Source organism: Tenrec ecaudatus, chromosome 7 (assembly GCF_050624435.1).
Source record: "Tenrec ecaudatus isolate mTenEca1 chromosome 7, mTenEca1.hap1, whole genome shotgun sequence".
NCBI lineage: Eukaryota > Metazoa > Chordata > Mammalia > Afrosoricida > Tenrecidae > Tenrec > Tenrec ecaudatus.
In genome coordinates this window covers 64,575,575-64,596,516 of record NC_134536.1, presented here as the reverse complement: position 1 = coordinate 64,596,516, position 20,942 = coordinate 64,575,575, and the positions used below count along the sequence as shown (strand labels likewise).

At 42.7% G+C, this 20,942-nt stretch overlaps 1 protein-coding gene across 1 annotated transcript in view; it reads right to left on the bottom strand.

Moving 5' to 3' along the window:
• SEC63 (SEC63 protein translocation regulator) overlaps window positions 1-16,301 on the bottom strand; it is a 71,645-nt gene extending 55,344 nt beyond the window's left edge. The window contains exon 1 of the mRNA XM_075554699.1: window positions 16,121-16,301. Within this exon, the coding sequence (XP_075410814.1) occupies window positions 16,121-16,244 (124 nt within the window). The 5' untranslated portion in view covers window positions 16,245-16,301. The remainder of the gene's footprint in view (window positions 1-16,120) is intronic.
• Between the last annotated feature and the right edge of the window lie 4,641 nt (window positions 16,302-20,942).

Sequence of the window (20,942 nt, the reverse complement as noted above, 5' to 3'; positions counted from 1 at the left end):
AACTGGACGGATTACAGGTAATTCAATTCATCTACCACCTACTCCTGCATACTCTCTGGGAATGGAGAAGGAGTCTGAGGGCAACTGAAAATATTCTTAAATATAAGAAATAATTTAATCAGAACAACACCGGCCCACAGAAATCCATAATCCTCAGGGATAACTGGACAGTATAACTGCAAACTAATCTAAACCAAAGAGCCATACCAAACCAAACCACTCAACCACAGTCTGTCTAAATCCAGTACTTGGCTACATAATAACAAAGAATTACATTATATGTTCACCCATCTCAATTTTGTTTCTTTGAGATACACTGGTATAGAGCAGTTTCTCTACCTTAGCACTACTGACATTTTCAACTGGTCAATCTTTACTGTGGAAAACTCAGGCCTGGTGGTGTGGTGGGAAGCTATACACAAAGGTGGTAATTCAAACCCATCCATCACTCTGTGAAAGAAAGATGAAGTTTTCTGTTCCTGTAAAGATTTACAGCCTCAGAAGCCTAAGAACCGCTGCTATACAAGGTGATTACTAGTAGAAGCAACTCCATGTCAGTGGGGTAGGTCCTGTGCACTAAAAGATGTTAACAGCATCCCTCGTCTCTACCCACTAGATCCCAGTAACACAGAAGTTCTCATCCTGTGGATCGAGACCCCTTTGGGGGTCAAATGACCCTTTCACAGGGGTCGTCCGATTCATAACAGTAGCAAAATTACAGTGATGAAATAGCAACGAAAACAGTTTTATGCTTGGGGGTCACCACAACATGAGGAATTGTATTAAACGGCCGCGGCATTAGGGAGGTTGAGAATCACTGTAGTAGTAGGAGAGGGAATGGAGGTTGAGAATCACTGTAGTAGTAGGAGAGGGAATAAAACACATGTCCCAACCTTATTAAATTTCTCCTGCAAGAGCAAAATCATCCATGATTTAATATACACACACACACACTCATTAAAGCAAAGTTCATATAATCCAGGATAGGTAAATCAGGAGAGGCAGTAACATTAATAATTTCTGGGGAGCTATGGCAGGGGAGGTTGGAGGAGCGGATGGAAGGCAAATAATGAGTTCAAATGACTCAGTGGGAAGATGCAAATAGAGTTTGAGAAACATTAATCGAAGGGATTGGTCACTTTTAGTTGCCAATCCTTGGCTATAAGAATGAACCAGCTCAGAAGTAGTTAGGTTAGAATGTATTATCTGACCATTTGATCTCACTTTTGTTTGAGTTTTTTTTTTAAGTGAAGGGTAAATATGTGGATAAAGTCCCTGGTGAATCTTCTCTGACCACAAAGCAGGGATGGAAATAGCCTTGCTATCATGCAGAATGCATTTGAAAATGCAATGAAGATGCAGTTAGGTTAAAATTTGGTACTTCATTATTTGATCTCCCTTTGACCTATTTTTAATGTGTTCTAGTTTTTAATATTTTCTACTTTCTTTTCGATTGAGCTTTTTTGGTTTTACTATTACTTTAGGGGTTGTTTGTTTGTTTGTTTGTTTGTTTTTCAGTCTATGAAACCCAGGACAAGTACATTTATAGAGGCAGTAACTGGATTAATGGTCCCTTGAGAAACCATTATAACAGGGGAGTTTGGAAGGAGATGGAGAGCTAATAACAATGAATAAAAGAAGGAAGATATTGTGATGATGATTATACAACTCTTCTTAATATGATTAAATTATTGAATTGAATGATTTGTGAATTATATACTAATAAAATTAGGAAGAGGGGAAGGAAGAAGGAAAAGGAGAAAAGAGCCAACTGAGAAACAGGATCAGAAGGAATGAATGTCTGACTAGTAAGGAAGAACTAGCAGTGGAGCACTTTTGTATTCCGTCTCCCGTGGTGGAGGCAGCAGAGGCCAAGACATGAGTAAGGAGGCCCTGAGGCAGAGCACATGAAGTGAGTCAGTGTGAGACAGAGCATCAGGCGGGTTTCTTGGCCTATGGAGACCAGAGGCCAAGAGACCCCCATGGCTGAGAGACTTGGCTTCTGGCTGAAGGGAGGCATTCCTGTACAACAATGACTATCTGTAGTGGAAGAGGTAGCAATACACAGAATAAGAAAACTATATAATGTATTAGCAGGAAGAGAAAATGGTGGGGAAAGTGTGACAGAAGAGATGGTATCTGGGGGAAGTGTTTACGAGGGAAGACATAAAGCGAACCTCAAGAGCAGTGGTTCTCAACCTTCCTAAGGCCGTGACCCTTTAATAGGATTCCTCATGGTGTGGTGACCCCCAACCACAAAGCTATTTTCGCTGCTACTTCTTAACTGTCTTAGTGCTACTGTGATGAATCGGGCAACCCCTGTGAAAGGGCTGTTCGACCCCCAAAGGAGTTGGGACCCACAGGTGGAGAAACGCTGTTCTAGAGGAAAAGGAATGTCCCTCATCTGTGCCAAGAATAGCAAGGAGGCTACTGTGGCTGGACTGGAAAGAGCAGAGGGGAAAGCAGTAAGGAAGGAAGTCAGAGTCTGTGAAGGGCTTTACTGAACACTGCAAGCACATTAGTTGTTCTTCTGTTTAAGGCAGAGTCTTAAAAGGTTCTCAGTAAGAGTCTCATGAGCTCACTTCTGTTCTGAAAGAATCAGTGACTATTTGGAGTCTAGATTATAAGAGCAAGGACAGGAACAAAGCTCACAATTGAATAAACTCTAGCACAGTTACAAAAATCAGCTCTAAAATAAATGTGTAAAAATGATGTTAGGTGCCATTCAGTTGGTTATAACCCGTAGTGACCCTGTGCACAACAGAATAAAGCACTGCAGTCCTGAGCTAGTCTCACAATTGTTCCTATGCCTGAACCCACATAGTGCCAACCAAAAATCATACAAACTTTTCAATGCACATACATACAAGTTTCTACAAATGACTTAAAACTCTTGGGGGAAGGGGGCTTCTTCTAATTCTTCGGCTGCTAACTGAAGGCACATGGTTTAAACTCAACAAACCTCTTCTTGGGAAAGATGTGCCGGTCGGCGTCCACAAAGATCACAGATCTGAAAACATTGTAATGCAGTTCTACTCTGTTCTAAAGGATCACTATTAGTCTGAATTTTTTCAACAGCAATAGGTTTGTTTTGGGGGAAAGGGTTGTTGGGTTTTAGTTTTTGATATTTGTACAATCTTCACACCACCTAGGTTGTAAATCATCAAAACATAACTATAATCCATCCATCTTGTATTGTCAGCTGTACCTTATAAAAACAATGCGTGTTCAATTGGTAGCTATTAAATTTAAACAGGCAAAAATCTAAAACCAAAGATATTTTGAATCTACGAGAGAAATCTTTCATCGATAATGACAAACACGATTCCAAAATGTTGAGTTCCTGTTTAAGACATTGAACAACAAACTAATGTGATCCTGAACAGGTATAATAGCACCACTTCATTAGTAAAGTCTGGCAATAAAAGGAAATTTTTTTAACGGAAATCCTGGTACAATGCTTTTTTAAAAAAATCATTTTATTGGGGACTCATACAAGTCTTATCACAATCCATACATCCATCGATTGTGTCAAGTACTTTTGTTGCCATCATTTTCAAAACATTTTCTTTCTACTTGAGCCTGTCAGTTCATTTTTCCCTTCTTCCCTCCCTCCTTTTTTTCATATTTCTTCACCCACTTTTCTGTTGTCTGTCCCCAGGGAGGGGGTTATATGTAGATCATTGTGATCTGTTTCCTCTTTCTCCCCCCATCTTTCCCTTACCCTCCTGGTATCTCTACTCTCATTGTTGGTCCTGCGGGGTTTACCTGTCCTGGATTCCCTGTGTTTCCAGCTCTTATCAGTATTAGCGTACATCTTCTGGTCTAGCCAGATTTGTAAGGTAGAATTGAAATCATGATTGGGGTGGGGGAGGGAGGAGTAGGAGAGGAGCATTAAATAACTAGAGGAAAGTTGTATGTTCATCATTGCTACACTACACCCTGACTGGCTCTGGCTAGTCTTCTCCCCGCAACCCTTCTGTAAATGGATGTTCAGGTTGTTTACAGATGGGCTTTGGGTCTCCACTCCACACTGCCCCTCATTCACAATAATATTTTGTTGTTCTTTGATGCCTGATACCTGATCCCTTGGACCCCGAGTGATCACACAGGCTGGTATGCTTCTTCCATGTGGGCTTTGTTGCTTCTCAACTAGGTGACCGCTTATTTATCTTCAAGCCTTTGGGACCCCAGACTCTACATCTTTTGATAGCCAGGCACCATCAGCTTTCTTGACCACATTTGCTTATGCACCCGCTTTGTCTTCAGCGATCATATCGGGAAGGTGAGCACTAGTTTAATAGAACAAAGTGTTCTTGTATTGAAGTACTTGAGTGGAGGTCCAATGTCCATCTGCTACCTTAATACGAAACCTATAAATAGATGCACATAGATCTATTTTTCCTTCGTCATATATAAATATATTTACATATGTACATGCCTTTATTTAGACCTCTATAAATGCCCTTTGCCTTCTAGTTCTTTCCTGTATTTCCTTTTACTTTCCTCTTGTCCCACTACCATGCTCAGCCTTCATTTGTGTTTCAGCAATTCCACTGGGTGACACTGCCCTTGATGAAGCTCTACCAGGCATCCTGCACCCTCCTCGCCATCGATTTTTAGATCACTTGTTGCTCCCTTGTCCAGGGTTTGTTAACATCCACTTCCTTTCCCCTGCCTCCTCCTCTCCTATGCCCCCCCCCCAGAACAGCTGAACCCATTGCTTTCTCCTCCAGATTGTTTATCCTGCCTATCTTATCTAGATAAAACTGGAGAGATAATATGCACAAATAAACAAGAGTAAAACAAAGCAAACCAATGACAAAAAAAGGGAAAAGCCTATAAATAGTTCAAGATCTGTTTGTTGACCTTTAGGAATGTTTTCAGGGTGCCACGCCCTGACCTCAAAGTCTAGTTTTGGTATTCCCTGGGGACTTCCTTGCTCTGCTCCCCTTGCAGTCTGTTGCACACCCTTAGTGTTTTGCATTGGTGGGGTAAGGTGAGATTGGGCGCAATTCCCACACCGTGTCTCCAGCGTTGTCCCTCTAGTGCTATGGGTAAGGGACATATTGTCTCATAGTGGGGCCCACCCTATAGTCCTCTCTGCACATTGGCTGCTCTGAGCAGGAATGTCTTCCTCAGGGCTTGGTAGGCCAGAATGTGCTCCACTCTCTCTTCTTCCCCCTTCATTTAATCCTGTGTGCTCTGATCAGACATGTCCCTCTCCCTGAGCTGTAGCTTCAGTGTTGTCCTCTGAAGTGAATTCTGCGAGGATTGGGGGTGGCCCCCCAACAATACTTTTTTTTTAACTGCAAAAGGAAGCTTTATTGTTTCCATTTGGTCCCCAGCTTGGGGTAGGGGCTCCAGGGTGGTGGCACTGCGGCTGGCAAGGGGGCGGGTTCAGGCAGAAGGGCTAGGGCCAGCAGGGGGGAGGCAGAGGGCCCCTCACAAGTGGCTGGACACCACAGGTTCCGAGTTGTGTTTGAGGGTGAGCCTCTCGAAGAGATACTCCCCCAGCCCATCCCGGGGGCTGGCCAGCTGTGAAGGCTGGTCAGGTGGTCGCCCATCTTCTTGGGGAGTTTCACCTCCTTGTCCTGGAGGTGGTTTTCCAGAAAGTCAGAGATGGGGGTCAGCGTGAGTGAACCCCACAGCATGCAGGTCCAGAAGGGTCTAGTTGAGTTTTTTCTCCAGGACCAAGGCAGCTTTCATGGCACCCAGGGTTCTACCCCACTCATCTTGGGCGGCTTCTGCACATCCAGAAGAGGGCGCAGCCGCCACGCTGGTTCTGTAGCTTCCAGGGAAAAAGTGTCCCATACCCTCCAAGGCCACGTCGTCTCTGTCGAAAGAGAACCCCAGAGAGAGGTAGGTGTCAGAGGCCCACAGATGCAGGTTGACCAGACGGTTGACACCAGCCTCAGTGGAATAATTCTGACGGATCTGAGACCTCATGATGAGTCGGTTTGGAGGTCACCGCACACCAAATAAAAGTGTTCGCTGGTCCCAATAAGAGGGGATGGCCAAGAAGATGGTCCCGAAGTTACTTCCAGAAAGGAAACTGTAGCGTGGCGGAAAGTTGGAGGGAGTCCCCGGATCTGTTCCATTCAAATACTGTTGAAGCAAGACACAGATCCACGGGACCACAGGGCGAGCTTAGCCTCCACAATACATTCTAATGACCTTCCTTATATTTAAATTAAAAATGTGATTAAGGAAACAAACATCTAAGAAAAATAAAATAATCCTATCTTCATTTTTCAGATTCTCCAAGATCAAGTATGCAGTGTGACCTTTAAATATCAAGAATTTTGCATAGCCTAATGTTTGTCACTCTATCTACAGAGCCTGAGTATATTATAATTCATGTCATCAAGTTCCTAGCTGGTTTCTTGTATTATGCAGGACTTCATGCATAAATGTCACAGGTCTTATACTTCTCTCATCAGAAGAGAACACAAAGAGAATAGCTTCTTCCTTTTTTTGGGGGGGGGGGGAACTACTCAAACTTTTCAGGAATCTCTATTTCCTGCCAAGATCAAAAGTCAGAGGAAGACTGTATGTCATAAAGGAAACATGAATGTCATACATGCCCCTTTGAACACAAGCCTGTTGCTGGAAGTGACTCGATAGCAATAAGTGAATGAGTGAACGTTAAAAAACATCCACTTCAACAAAAGATTGAGATATCCAATGCTGCTGTAATTAAAAATCAGAAATAAATGAAAGCAATATACAGTGCTTAATTTGAAACAGAAATGTTCCTCTTCATTCTTTACCCAGTCCTCAATCCCACAACTAATGAATGTTAATGATTAGGTCAAACAACTTTCTAGAAGGTGAGAGTAAGTAAAGGTGGGAATAAATGAAAACTATCAAAAGCTGGACCTTACTCTCTTTTCCCCTTCATAGGGCTTATAGCCAAGAGCCCAAGTAAACTACTATGGAGTTCTGTTTCTAATCTGGCCATTCCTCTACATTCCAACTGACTCCAAGAATCTCTGAAAGGGATTCCCATTCCTGAACCCATGAGTCACAGGCAACTGGATAGCAACTAACAACTCTAAGTCTTTCTTACCCAGACTGCCACCACTTTCCACTCCACAAAAGCAAAACTGACCATGACATACTCTAAAACAAAGGGTTTACAGGATAAAGTATAAGCATTTTGATAAAATGACTAACCCCATCCCAGTAATCGGAGCAATAAAACAAACCAGTTACAGCTGAATCAATTCCAAATCATAGTGACCACTATACATGTCAGAGTAAAACTGTGTGATCCATAGGGTTTATAGGGGTTCATGCTTCAGAAGTACAGGATAGATACGTCTAAACAGCTACAAAAGCACTAAAATTCTTATTACATAAAAACATCAAAAACATGAAGCTATTGTTTCTAGCACATCCTCCCATCTAGGTCGATATACTTCTGAAGGAGGTATTTCTAGTCTTCTGTTGCTTCCCTAAAGAATTTTGTGTTCTCTAAACTACCACGTCAAAAACCACAGTTTGGGTATCCTCAGGGGTCTAGAAGCCTGAGTCTGTCACCTGGGAGGTGAGAGAGCTGCCAATGACCCATGACAACAAGAAAACTACATGGCGTCTAGTTCAAAGTGCTGTTGTAACTGATAAAGAGGACCAGTACAGGTCTCAAACTAGAGCTACATCTCATTTCACCGAGTTCTTAAATGCTTCCTCACCCCTCCACCCCCACTATCATGATCCCCATTCTACCTTACAAATCTGGCTAGACCAGCGGATGTACACTGGTACAGATAATAACTGGAAACACAGGGAATCCAGGACAGATGACCCCTTCAGGACCAGTGGTGAGAGTGGCAATACCTGGAGGGTAGAGGGAAGGTGGGGGGAAAAGGGGGAACCGATTACAAGATCTATATAAAACCTCCTCCCTGGGGGATGGACAACAGAAAAGTGGGAGAAGGGAGATGTTAGACAGTGTAAGATATGACAAAATAGGATTGTGATAAAAGTTGCATGAGTCCCTAATAAAATGTTTTTTTAAAAAAAGATATGACAAAATAATAATAATTTATAAATTATCAAGGGTTCATGAGGAAGGGGGAGCAGGGGGCATGGAAATGCAGGACTAATATCAAGGGCTCAAGTAGAAAGCAAATGTTTTGAGAATGGTAACAAATGTACAAATATGCTTGACACAATGGAAGTATGTATGGATTGTGATCAAAGTTGCACAAGCCCCCAAGAAAATGATTTTTTTTTAAATCAATAGCCTTAGAAAATAAGGCTGGGAGCTCAACGGTAACTAAAAGGCCAGGCTGTAAGTGAAAGCCAGAACTTCTCACTTCCAATTCAGAGTTCTTCCTACTACACTCACTCACTGCCATTGAATCGCTGCCAACTCAGAGTGCCCTAGGCAGTGGCAAAAGGGGACCCCTCTCTGGCCCCATCCCAGTCTGAGCTAACTCAGTTGTACACTGCTTGAGAGAGAGAAAGTACAGTAGAAATGTAACTGTTTAAGTTTCATTAGTCTCTTCAAACACTGAAACAAAACAATAACCCTTGTCTATCTACCAAATCAAACTGTTCTAGAAAGCCTTCATAACCAGCAAGAAACAGGTAAGTGCGCCTCTTATTCACTATGTACAAATCAGACACTGTTCTAAACCTCACTCCATTTAATTGTTTAATCCAAAAAATTCACCAGATAATACTGTCTCTATTGTGCAGATGAGCTCACTGCAGCACACATACATGAAATAATTGGCCTAGGACCAATCTGTAAACGCCAGGTTTCAAAACCAGACATTTTTAAAAAATCATTTTATTGAGGACTCTTACAACTCATATTACAATCGGTACATCAATTGTATCAAGCATGTGTTGCCATCATTATTTTTTTTGGTTTTTTTTTTTTTACATTTTATTAGGAGCTCCTACAACTCTTATCACAATCCATACATATACATCCATCAATTGTATAAAGCACATCCGTACATTCTTTGCCCTAATCATTTTCAAAGCACTTGCTCTCCACTTAAGCCCTTTGCATCAGGTCCTCTTTTTTTTTCCCCTCCCTCTCCGCTTCCCCCTCCCTCATGAGCCCTTGATAATTTATAGATTGTTATTTTGTCATATCTTGCCCTATCCGGAGTCTCCCTTTCCCCCCTTCTCTGCCGTCCGTCTCCCAGGGAGGAGGTCACATGTGGATCCTTTTAATCAGTTCCCCCTTTCCAACCCACTCACCCTCCACTCTCCCAGTATGGCCCTTCACACCCCTGGTTCTGAAGGTATCATCCACGTTGGATTCCCTGTGCCTCCAGCTCCCATATGCACCAGTGTACAACCTCTGCCCTATCCAGTCCTGCAAGGTAGAATTCGGATCATGCTAGTTGGAGGGAGGAAGCATCTAGGATCTGGGGGAAAGCTGTGTTCTTCATCGGTACTACATCGCACCCTGACTGACCCATCTCCTCTCCTAAACCCCTCTATGAGGGGATCTGCAGTGGCCGACAAATGGGCTTTGGGTCTCCACTCTGCACTTCCCCCTTCATTCACTATGGTATATATATGTATTTTTGCATGATGCCTTATACCTGGTCCCTTTGGCACCTCGTGATCGCACAGGCTGGTGTGCTTCTTCCACGTGGGCTTTGTTGCTTCTGAGCTAGATGACCACTTGTTCACCTTCAAGCCTTTAAGACCCCAGACACTATCTCTTTTGATAGCCAGGCACCATCAGCTTTCTTCGCCACATTTGCATATGCACCCGTTTGTCTTCAGCGATCATATCATGGAGGTGTGCAGCCAATGACAAGATTTTTTGTTCTTTGATGCTTGATAACTGATCCCTTCGGGACCACGTGATCACACAGGCTGGTGTGTTCTTCCATGTGGGCTTTGTTGCTTCTGAGCTAGATGGCCCAAAACCAAACATTTTGAAACCAACCAAGATTTATAAAATCGAGTTAAAAAAATGAAAATAGGGAAATAAGTAACAATATATTTTCTCAATATCAAAAGAATCTGTAATCCCTTAGCTATGGAAAGAATTAAAAACATGCTTTTGAATAGTTTATTAGTAATGCAAATAATCAATCAGTTTTTGTTTTTATGGGGGTGATCAAATATCCTACTGAGAACTTAATTCCTAATGAACACCTATTGATGAACAACTTTAGAATATGGCTTTTCTATTGTAAATAAACTATGCACTTAAGTGATACTTAAGCAGTCAGATTTAAATTACATCTAGCCATTAAGAAGACATTTAACCAGTTTAATGGTGTCTTCCTGAACAGTACAATATTAACATATTAAATATATTTAAGAGTTGTACAGTCATCACCAACTTTTAATCATTTTGTTCATTCTTGTATCCATTATTATTAGCTCCCCATTTCCCCTCAAATTCCCCTGTCAAAACACTTTAAAAGCACAAGGCAAGACAAATATTAATAGCCACCAGGAAAGAATATAGGTCAGGTACATAAAAGGTCACAATATAATATTGTTGGCAAAGTCCCAAATGGGAAGTGCTAAGATGTGCAATAATTTTTTAATGTTAAAGGCTATTCAAAATACATAAGGTTCCATTCACAGCACAATGACAAATACTTAGGACGTCATTAATAGCTGACTATGATAAATTGGTTATAAGTTCTATTAAAGGTGTGGTGACAAAAATATTGTGATTTCAACTACAAGGATTTAATAGCATTATTCAACAGAAAGTGCTTCTTAGTTTTTTGTTTTTACCAATGAGTACCCATCAGACCAAAACCACCACCACCCAGTGAAGCTTGCAACTCCAGCAAATGGCCATTACTAAGGAAGTGCTCTTAGCAACAGTTCTCAAATGTACTACATCTTAGATAGGAATCACTTCCAAAACCCAAATCCAAACTCACTGCCATTAGTTGAGGTCTTCCTATAAGATAGGACAGAACTGCCCCTTAATTTCTGAGACTGTATCTCTTTACAATCAAAAGCCCTTTCTCCTGAAAAGGAGCTGGTGGTTTTGAACTGTTGACCTTGCAGTTAGCAGCCCAATGTGTAATCACTATGCCACCAGAGCTTGTAGAATCTTGGAGACTTTTTAAAATATCAATACTTAGAACCCATCTCAGATAAAATCAGGCTATCTGGAGATGAAGTGTCCTGGGTAAGTGTTTATTTTAAGACAACTAGAGTCATTCCCATGTGTATGGAAAACTGAAGTTCAAAAGGAGTTCAAAACCTGTTTCATTATTTCATACAGAGCCTGTTCCTTGTCTGTAATTGTCTGGAAAAGTGTAAAGCTATCTTATTCAGCCACTTTATGAACAACTCAGAGAAGACACATAGGACCCGTCACTACTAAAAGGGGTATTCATCTGAGTGCATTTAGTACAAGAGATTAAACAAATATCCAGACAGGATTCTGTTAATAATGCTTTGGACAATAAAACAAATTCAATTAACATGACAAACATGTCAATGAGCCAACTATTTCTAATTTTCAAATTCTACATTTTGCAAACTGTGAAAAGGGCAATGCTTTCAAGTACACTACAGCACATAATTCAAAAAAAGCCACAAGTAATAATCTTGAAATGGGAAGCCAAAAATGAGCCTTTTTTTCTTTAAACACTAAATACAGATTACTTAAACTGCATCCTAAGATTGTACCACGGCTGGCAGAGCAAACCTCTTCCTGCTTTCACCAGATCATCCCTGGAAAGTCAAGTGTCAGAATTCTGAAAGTCCGTTATATACCTTGACAACTCAGACCTCTACCTACATTTGGCTACTTTCAGTTTTGCAAATAAAAAAATTATAAAATAAACTTGAAATTTAAATATTAGAATACACTGTGTTATTCAAAATCACTACGATAGGTACACATCTTTTATTCAGAGCCCAAGTAGAGCAATTCTTCCTACTGGCCAGTAAATAGCACCTGGCATCTTACAAGCTTGCAAGCAACCTCCCAAAACAAAAGGATTGATCTCTTATTCACCTGAAACAGTAGAAGACCCAGGAATTGAAGAAGGAAATGGACTGCAAGTCTAATCACTTTCTGAAACAACGTACTTACTACCTCTTGTGCCAAAAGGCTGAAAAAAATGGATGGTACTTGTTATCATTACTGATTTTCCATGCAGGACCCAGTGGTTGGATCCTGATAGGAATAAAGAGGAGGAATATGGACCAGAACATCAATTCTTATGAAAACCAGAGAACCCCCAAATTTATTGTCTGGAAATAACCTTTGAACCTTGAACCAAACCTGCCCCATGAAGTGCTGGTTAGAGGTGGTGAAACGCCGAGGGAGATGTGAAGAACATCGCCAATGACACGGCTCTACACAGCTAGAAATGGTTGTGTCGGTATACGTTTTCCTACTGATATTTTCACCAAAATTAAAGCAGCACATCCTTTAGAGCAGATTTGTTTAATAGTTCAGATTTTAGAAAAATTCTAGAAGGCTACCAATAATTCGTGGAAAAAAACTCCATCATCTCCATTTCATTTTTTGGAAACTTTTTGAAGCCCTCTTGTACTGTGTTTAATCAAACACACTGATATTCCAACAGTAAAAGGTATAACTATTTTCTAAATGAAACTAATATCATAACTACAAATCAGCCACCATTTTGCTGTCGACATCTAAAAAGTGTGGTTCTTAGAGGTGTGGGTGAACTTCTAATTCAAAATAATGCAATTCAACTGTGGAAAGCAAATCATTATTAAGAAAATATGCTTTTAATACTATTGTAATTATAAAGTGATAATCTTTGAGAACAACACAGGACGGACCAGCATTTGACAGAACCTGGTAGCACAGAGGTTACAAGTTGGGCAGTCAGTTCAAAACCACTATCCTCCTCAGGAAAAAGATGAGGCTTTCGACTCCCATAAAGATTTAGTCTCAAATGGGTGCATAAGCAAATGTGAAGAAAGCTGATGGTGCCCAGCTATCAAAAGATACAGCGTCTGGAGTCTTAAAGGCTTGAAGATAAACAAGCATGCAATCTAGCTCAGAAGCAACAAAGCCCATATGAAAGAAGCACACCAGCCTGTATGATCATGAAGTGCCGAAGGGTCAGGTTATCAGGCATCAAAGAACAAAAAATCTATCATTGTAAATGAGGGGGAGTGCAGAGTGGAGACCCAAAGCCCATCTGTAGGCAACTGGACACCTCCTTACAGAAGGGTCATGGGGAGGAGAGGAGCCAGTCAGGTTGTAGGGTAGCAACAATGAAACATACAACTTTCCTCTAGTTCTTAAATGCTTCCTTGCTCCCCACACCCACTATCATGATCCCAATTCTATTTTACAAATCTGGCTAGACCAGAGGATGTACACTGGTACAGATAGGAACTGGAAACACAGGGAATCCAGGACAGATGACCCCTTCAGGACCAGTGGTGAGAGTGGCGATACCTGGAGGATAGAGGGAAGGGGGGGGAGGGGGAACCAATTACAAGATCTACATATAACCTCCTCCCTGGGGGATGGACTACAGAAAAGTGGGTAATGTCAGACAGTGTAAAACATGACAAAATAATAATTTACAAATTTTCAAGGGTCCATGAGGGAGGGGGCAGGGGGTCGGGAGGGGGAAAATGAGGAGCTGATATTAAGGGCTCAAGTAGAAAGCAAATGTTTTGAGAATAAGGATGGCAACAAATGTACAAATATGCTTGACACAATGGATGTATGTATGCATTGTGAATAAGAACTGTACGAGCCCCCAATAAAATGATTTTAAAAAAGATTTAGTCTCAGAAACCCACAGGGGCAGTTCTATCCTGTCCCACAGGATCGCTATGAGTCAGAAATGCTTCTATGACAGTAAGTTTGAGATTTTGTTTAATAATTGTAAAACAATAACTCAAGTGATTGTAGAGTACCAGTCATTTCTAACTCATAGGGGAGAGCACCTCCCATCAAGTTTTCTGGTATTCTTCACTGGTTTTTACAGGAGGTTACCAGTTAGCCACCACACCCTTACAACTGAGCCACGAAGCATCTATAGAAATTACTGTACAACTACAAATATATACACACACATACACACACACCAGATGGTGGCCACCAATTGTTTTAATAATTAGAACTGCATGTGTCCTCTCTACTTTTCATAATGCAATGTTGAGCAAGAGCCAACAGACACGTCAACATAACACACTAAGTACTCTAAAGCAAGTCGAAAGGACAAACCGGCACCCACAGTACACCTAACTTTCTACTTAGCAGTATAGAAACAATAGAGGGCTTTGAAACTAAGCACAGCTTCAAATCACAGCAATGTTTTAATTCAGGCACCACTAGGCAGCAAAGTTATTTAAATTCTCTAACCTTCAATTCTTCATGTGCAAAGTAATTTTGTGCCTCACTGTACTTTTTAAGAATAAACATATTAGCATTTGACATTCCTGATTTACAAATGGTCAATATTACTTCCCTTCCCCCTAAGACCACTAGAGAGAGCTGGGGCTCAACTCTGGCTTGCCAGTGACATGGTATCTAGCAAATTTTATAATACCAAACCCACCATGAATAATTACTTGCAAATTCCAAAAACTGAGTGTAGATTAAAACGATTGGGAACTGCTGAGATCAGGGTACTTCTGGAAACTTTTTGCCCAAACCTGCCCAATGCTCTTTTCTTTACACAGCAAGGGCACACACAAATAAGGATCTTTGAAAATAAACCACTCTACTGACAAAAGCATCCTTTTAATAACTCTAAGTCACCTGATGAATAGCCCAGGTTTGTGACCATAAATAAATGACTGAGATAAGAGTTCATCACTGACACACACCCACTGCCCAAAGAACCACTGCCAAAAGAACCGGCTTAAATTGAAATGCATTCAGTGAAAAAACAAAACAAAAAAAACACAACTTTAATAAACTATTCACTGAAGAAAAGATTGGTGACTTTGGACAACTAGTGGATTTCTCTTTTTGCAAGTAATAAATATGTAAATTGTTTTAAAAATGGCATTCCTTGTTACTATTTTCCTAAAGTTCATTTATTTTAGTTCTATTAGGTAGTTCAAAGTTTCGCGGGGCATGGACTCAGTCTTAGTGCAAAACAAGTTCTGAGCTGTGTCACTGGTAACAATTTCCCCCAAAATACAGGCTATAACCTGGACAGCCTAGACTTCCACCACTCCAAATTGAAATGGTTTAAGCAAGTTCAGCTGACGTGGGTCTTGGCAGAATAGAAAATCTTCTCTAAATGTTAATACTCAAAGCCTAGCAGTCACTGCTAATGCTACCACAAATAACTCCAGGCCCTCGCAGTTCCACCAGCTTCAAGAATACCACCTGCCATATGTCTTCGTACAGAGCAACAAATGGAATCCAAACCTACATGGTCTTGGAAATCGCCTACAGTATCCTGGGCCCTAATCTGATATTGCTTAACATGAAAAGATTTAGAAATAAAAGCAAATAGGGCAGCGCTTTCACAACTTGCGACAAGGAGAATTTAAATGAACCTTATTCCTTCGTGCTTGCACTTTTTCCGTCATAAACAGGAAACTCCAGGAGAGGAAAGAAGAAAATCCTATTTTGGCTAAGAAGAATGGCACTGCTTGCAAGCCCCGCCGGCTGTGGGAACAAATGAAAATGCACCCGGGGCTGGGGGTGGGGGCTGCGAGCAGCGGCTGGGGCGCTCGGTTCAAGTCTTAAGCATGCCACCCAGCTCGAAGGGAAACCAAAACATCTTTACCACCCGCAACCGGGAAACAGGGGCGCGGAGAAAGAGACCGCGGCCCGGGGGTGCTGAGTGGCGCTCGCTTCTTTCCTCCTTCTGCCAACTCTTCTCTCACCTTTCCAATCCCACCCTCCCCTATCACTCCACTTCCTCCAAAAGGAAAAAAAATCCCCAATAAACCCGAGACCGAAGACAAAGAAGCAGCAGGCTGGCAAGGAGCGTCCAGAACAATGGGGGAGAAGGTGCGAAGGGAAACTCCGGAGGAAGACAATGAAGGGGAGTGGAGCGGCGCCCGGCGGCGGCGAGGGGAAGGCCGCCTGGACCCGCGGCCCGGGCGGCGTCGCCCTCGACGCGGCTGGATGGACTGGGCCGGGCGGGCGCGGCGGGGCCTGCGCTGGTGTGCGGAGGCCGTCGGCGGGACTCACCGGCATTCTGGTCCCGGGGCCAGAGGTAGTATGTGGCTGGGATCACGATAAGCCCCACGAAGGAGGTGAGGAAGTAGAAGAAGGTGTTCCCGCTGTCATCGTACTGGAACTGCTGCCCCGCCATGGCACCCCCTCCTCCTCCTCCTTCTCCTCACCGCCGCCGCCACGACCCCGCTCGGGCTCCGGCTCCCAGCGCCCCGGCCCCGTGTGGCGTAGCTCCGACGCCGTCGCCGCCTCTCGCCCCCGCCCCCACGCTACTCTCACAGACACGCCGCCGCCACGGCCGCTGCTGTCGCCAGCTCTCGCGAGAGAAAATGGTTCCCGCCCCTCTCGGTCCTTCCCTCCCCTCGTCTTTCTCCTACTTTCTCGCTAAGAGAGACGTGGCGCGCGCAGCCGTGAAACTCCAACAGGCCCCGCCTACAGCCCGCCTGTCGCTCCGCCCACTAAGCGATAGTCCCGCCCATCCTCCGTGTAGGCCCGCCCCCTCTGGCCCGCCTTTAACTCCAGAGTCCCTCCTCCTGCCTCCCCGGGCTTGCTTTCTCCGCGCTCCAGGCGGGTCCCGCAGGCCGCCCCCCGGGAGTCCTGAAGGGGCGTCTGCACCCCGCGGCGGACGCTGGAGGTTGTGCCGGCCCTCGGCTGGGCTGGGAGCGTTTACAGTAGACTTCAGTCTCCCGCGCCTGCCTCTCCCAACCTGGCCTGCCCCCCGGACTTCGAATTTCCCTCGCTGATCAATATTGTTTCCGCGCTGTGGAAACGGGAGTCTAACTGTCCCGGGCGGCGGAGGATGCGGAGTGTTTTCGTTATTTTAAGTGCACAGTAACGTTTACTAACGAAAGCCTGCGATCGCCTCGGCGCCTTTTTTCTACCAATGGAGACTCGTCAAGCTCCTCGAAACCGTGCCCGGGCACGTCCCGTAACTTGATGGCCGTCACATCAGCCAGGTGGGAGGCTGAACCTCTGTCGCTCTCGAGCATTACTCGTCAGTAAACCCCACGGGATGAAGCAACGATGCCCTCCTGGACGATGTGGAGACGAGGCTCCTGATACAATAGGAGGAGGCCTGGGGATTCAAACCTAGATCACTGACGCCACAAAGCCGGCGCCCTGGACAACCGCTACCACGCGGACCTTCCCGGGAGCAGCCCGTCCTCCCTTCCGGGTGTGCTCGGCAATTTGTGCTTCCCGGGAGGTCGTTCCCCGGGGTCCCGCCTTCCCTTTCAATCCACTGAGTCAGGGGAAAGGCTGTGACCCCAACCTTGGCCTCGGGGTGACCCTGCTTCTAGTGTCAGCCCCGGCTGCAACCTGTAGGTCAAGAATACCCCTTCCACAGGGTAGTGCCGCGGAGTAATTGTGAAAATGGCTCTCAAGGAAAAACTAGGCAATAAGCAATTACTAGTTACTGTATTTTTAAAGCTATTCTTTGAACATTGTATGAAAGTATTAATATTAGCAGTTAATATTGATTAACAGTACTGTCAACAGATATTAAATCTCAGGGGAAAACAAAGCAACTTGCTTAAAAGCAAATAATTTAGGTAATACTGTAGTTGAAAGAGAAATCTAAAAATAGAGAAATCTGTCTAAAATTGAATATGGTGATAATTATACAACTCTTCTTGATATGATTGAATTACTGGATGACGTGGGTGAAGTGCTAATAAAACAAATAAAATTTTAAGAAGAAATCTTATGATATGTCCTCAAAACTAGAATTTTTCCCAATCAGTGGTGCTTCCCTTCATAATGTTTGCATGTAGTCTCTCTACCTTTTCAATTTGGAAGGAAATTCATGAAAATAATTCACTGTGCATTTTCCTCCTCATTTTTTTAATATAAAATTTTCAAGAGCTGTATCAGAGGTGAGAAACTGAAAAAGGGAACGAGGGTTGAAATTTTTTTAAATCATTTTTATTGGGCACTCATACATACATCCATTGTATGTCAAGCACATTTGTACATTTGTTGCCATCATTCTCAAAACATTTGCTTTCTGCTTGAGCCCTTGGTATCAGCTCCTCATTTTCCCTTCCCTCCTGTCCCCCTCCCTCATGAACCCTTGATAATTTATAAATGATTATTTTGTCATGTCTTACTCTGTTCGAAATCTCCCTTCACCCATTTTTCTGTTGTCCATACCCCAGGGAGGAGGTTATATGTACATCCTTGTCATCGGTTCCCCCTTTCTATCCCACCTTCCCTCCACCCTCCCAGTACCGCCACTCTCACCACTGGTCCTGAGGGGTTCATCTGTCCTGGATTCCCTCTGTTTCCAGTTCCTATCTGTACCACTGTACATCCTCTGGTCTAGTCAGACTTGTAAGATAGAATTGGGATCATGATAGTGCGGTTGGGGAGGAAGCATTTAAGCACTAGGAAAGTTGTATGTTTCATGGTTACTACCCTGCACCCTAACTGGCTCGTCTCCTCCCCAAGACCCTTCAGTAAAGGGATGTCCAGTTGCCTACACATGGGCTTTGGGTCCCCACTCTGCACTCCCCCTCATTAACAATAAGATTTTTTGTTCTTTGATGCCTGATACCTAATCCCATTGACACCTCATGATCACACACTGGCTGGTGCACTTCTTTCATGTGGGCTTTGTTGTCTCAGCTAGGGTTGAATTTTGAAGTCAACACAGCATGATGATTACCCAACCCTGATACAGCCAAAATGAACAAATTCATCTTGTTTCAGAAAAAAACTTAATCATAAACTTGGCTCAACCCAAGTGGGTAGGATTCTGATGTTCCTTTTTTTATCAGTTGGGTTTGTTATTAACGCTTTGTATCTTTTAATGTTGAACTGGTTTTGTTTTATTTTCTCATTACTCCCATAAACTTTTACTCAGTATTTGTGTAGAGATAATACATAAATTTTATAACCTTGTGGCAATATAAATCATTGATGATAAATACTTCCCCCCTGGCATTTTTCCTGCAGGAATAATCTTTCACTGCCGTTTGGGGGTTATACCTAAAAAGGGTGTGAACCAAACCAACCCATAAAACAATCTGAACAAATTACACTAATTTGCTGACCTCCAAACCACTCTAAAACATGATTTTACCAAGGCAGATTAAAGATTTGAAAATGCACCCACGGTTTTCTTCTAGAAATTAACACTACTGAACAAAGATAAATTTAGACCACCCGATTAGTTTCTAAAGAAACGCTTAGTCGTTCCTTTAATTCCTTTTCTCAAAATGTCTGACTCCATGATATTTTTAAACCTGTTTCTTTGAAGAAATCATCTTAATGGTAGCACACGAATGTGATAGGACCCAAACTGTGCACATTTTTGCGGTCCTCAGTTTACGCACATTTTAAAGGCGTTTTTGTATTCTCTTTTTACGTGTCAATAGATGAATAGTTTAATCAATTTCATTTTAATTGCTAGGTGGATACACCTCTAATAGAGAAAGTCTAACTCTTTATAGGTTCTTCATAACCTGCAATTTCCCTGGAGTGAATTGTCCAATCATTGTACATCATGTGTGTACTACTGGTTGACTTACATTGATATATACTAAATACATTTGTGTGGCCATACACATTATTTAATCTACTGCTTATGAAGTTAGCTGTTAGTAGACTGGGAGGAACAGAATTATTAAGTAGATAGCTATAATTATTTCCAGTCTTCTTTCCCTTCCCCTACCATACTAGAGACCAGTGGTTCTCAACCTGTGGGTTACAACCCCTTTGGGTGTCGAACAACCCTTTCACAGGAGTCGCCTAAGACCATCGTAAAACACATATTTCTGATAGTCTTAGGAACCCAGATACCGTTCCTCTATAGTCTCCAGGCGTGTCTGCCCACATGCAGATACGCCCACATAGGAGGAGTACCTGGCGTGAAGATTGTTACACATGCTTCAAGACAAATTTTCATTTATTTGTCATTAGAAATAAATATTTCACAATATATAATTACTTATTGTTTTGTGATTAATCACTATGTTTTAATTATGTTCAATTTGTAACAATGAAAATACATCCTGCATATCAGATATTTACATGACCATAACACTAGCAAAATTACATTTATGAAGTAGCAACGAAAATAATTTTGTGGTTGGGGGTCACCACAACCATGAGAAACTGTATTAAAGGGTCGTGGCATTAGGAAAGTTGAGAACCACTGCTCTAGACCAGAGCCTCCACTGCCAACGCCTATCAAATCATCTTCAGAAATCAAATCATCTTGTATTTGTTTCAGAGTCTGGATTTTCTTCCATGGAGAATCTAAATGTCTTCAAATAAAAGTCAGCCAAGTCTTTCTTTTCCTTTTGTACCTCATAGAGATGAAAAGTTACCAATCACATTGACAACAGTGATGCCAACAAAGCAACATTTGTGCAACAGTTATTTCAGAAAGCTTCCTCACACTTGAGCTTTCAAGTGCTCCATGTTCAAATGCAGATGAGGGAAAAGGTAGATCATTGCAATTTTTCATTCACTAAATCTGTAATTCCTTAGCAAAACCAAGACACACCCACTACCATCGCGTCCATTCCAACTCACGGCATTGGATTCATTGCCACCCTATGTGCACCAGAATGATCCACCTCCCTGTCCTCTGCCATCCTCACAATTATGGTTCAGCCCATTGTTTGCAGCCACTGTCGACCCAGCTCGTTGAGGGCCTTCCTCTTTTTTGCTGCCCTTCCACTTTACCAACATGATGTCCTCCTCTAGGTGTTGATCTCGCCTGACAACTGTCAAAAGTACAGGACACAAAGTCTCACCCTCCTTGTCTCCTCTACGGTGCTGTACTTCTTCCAAGACAGAGCTGTTTGTCCTTTTGGCAGTCTAGGGTACT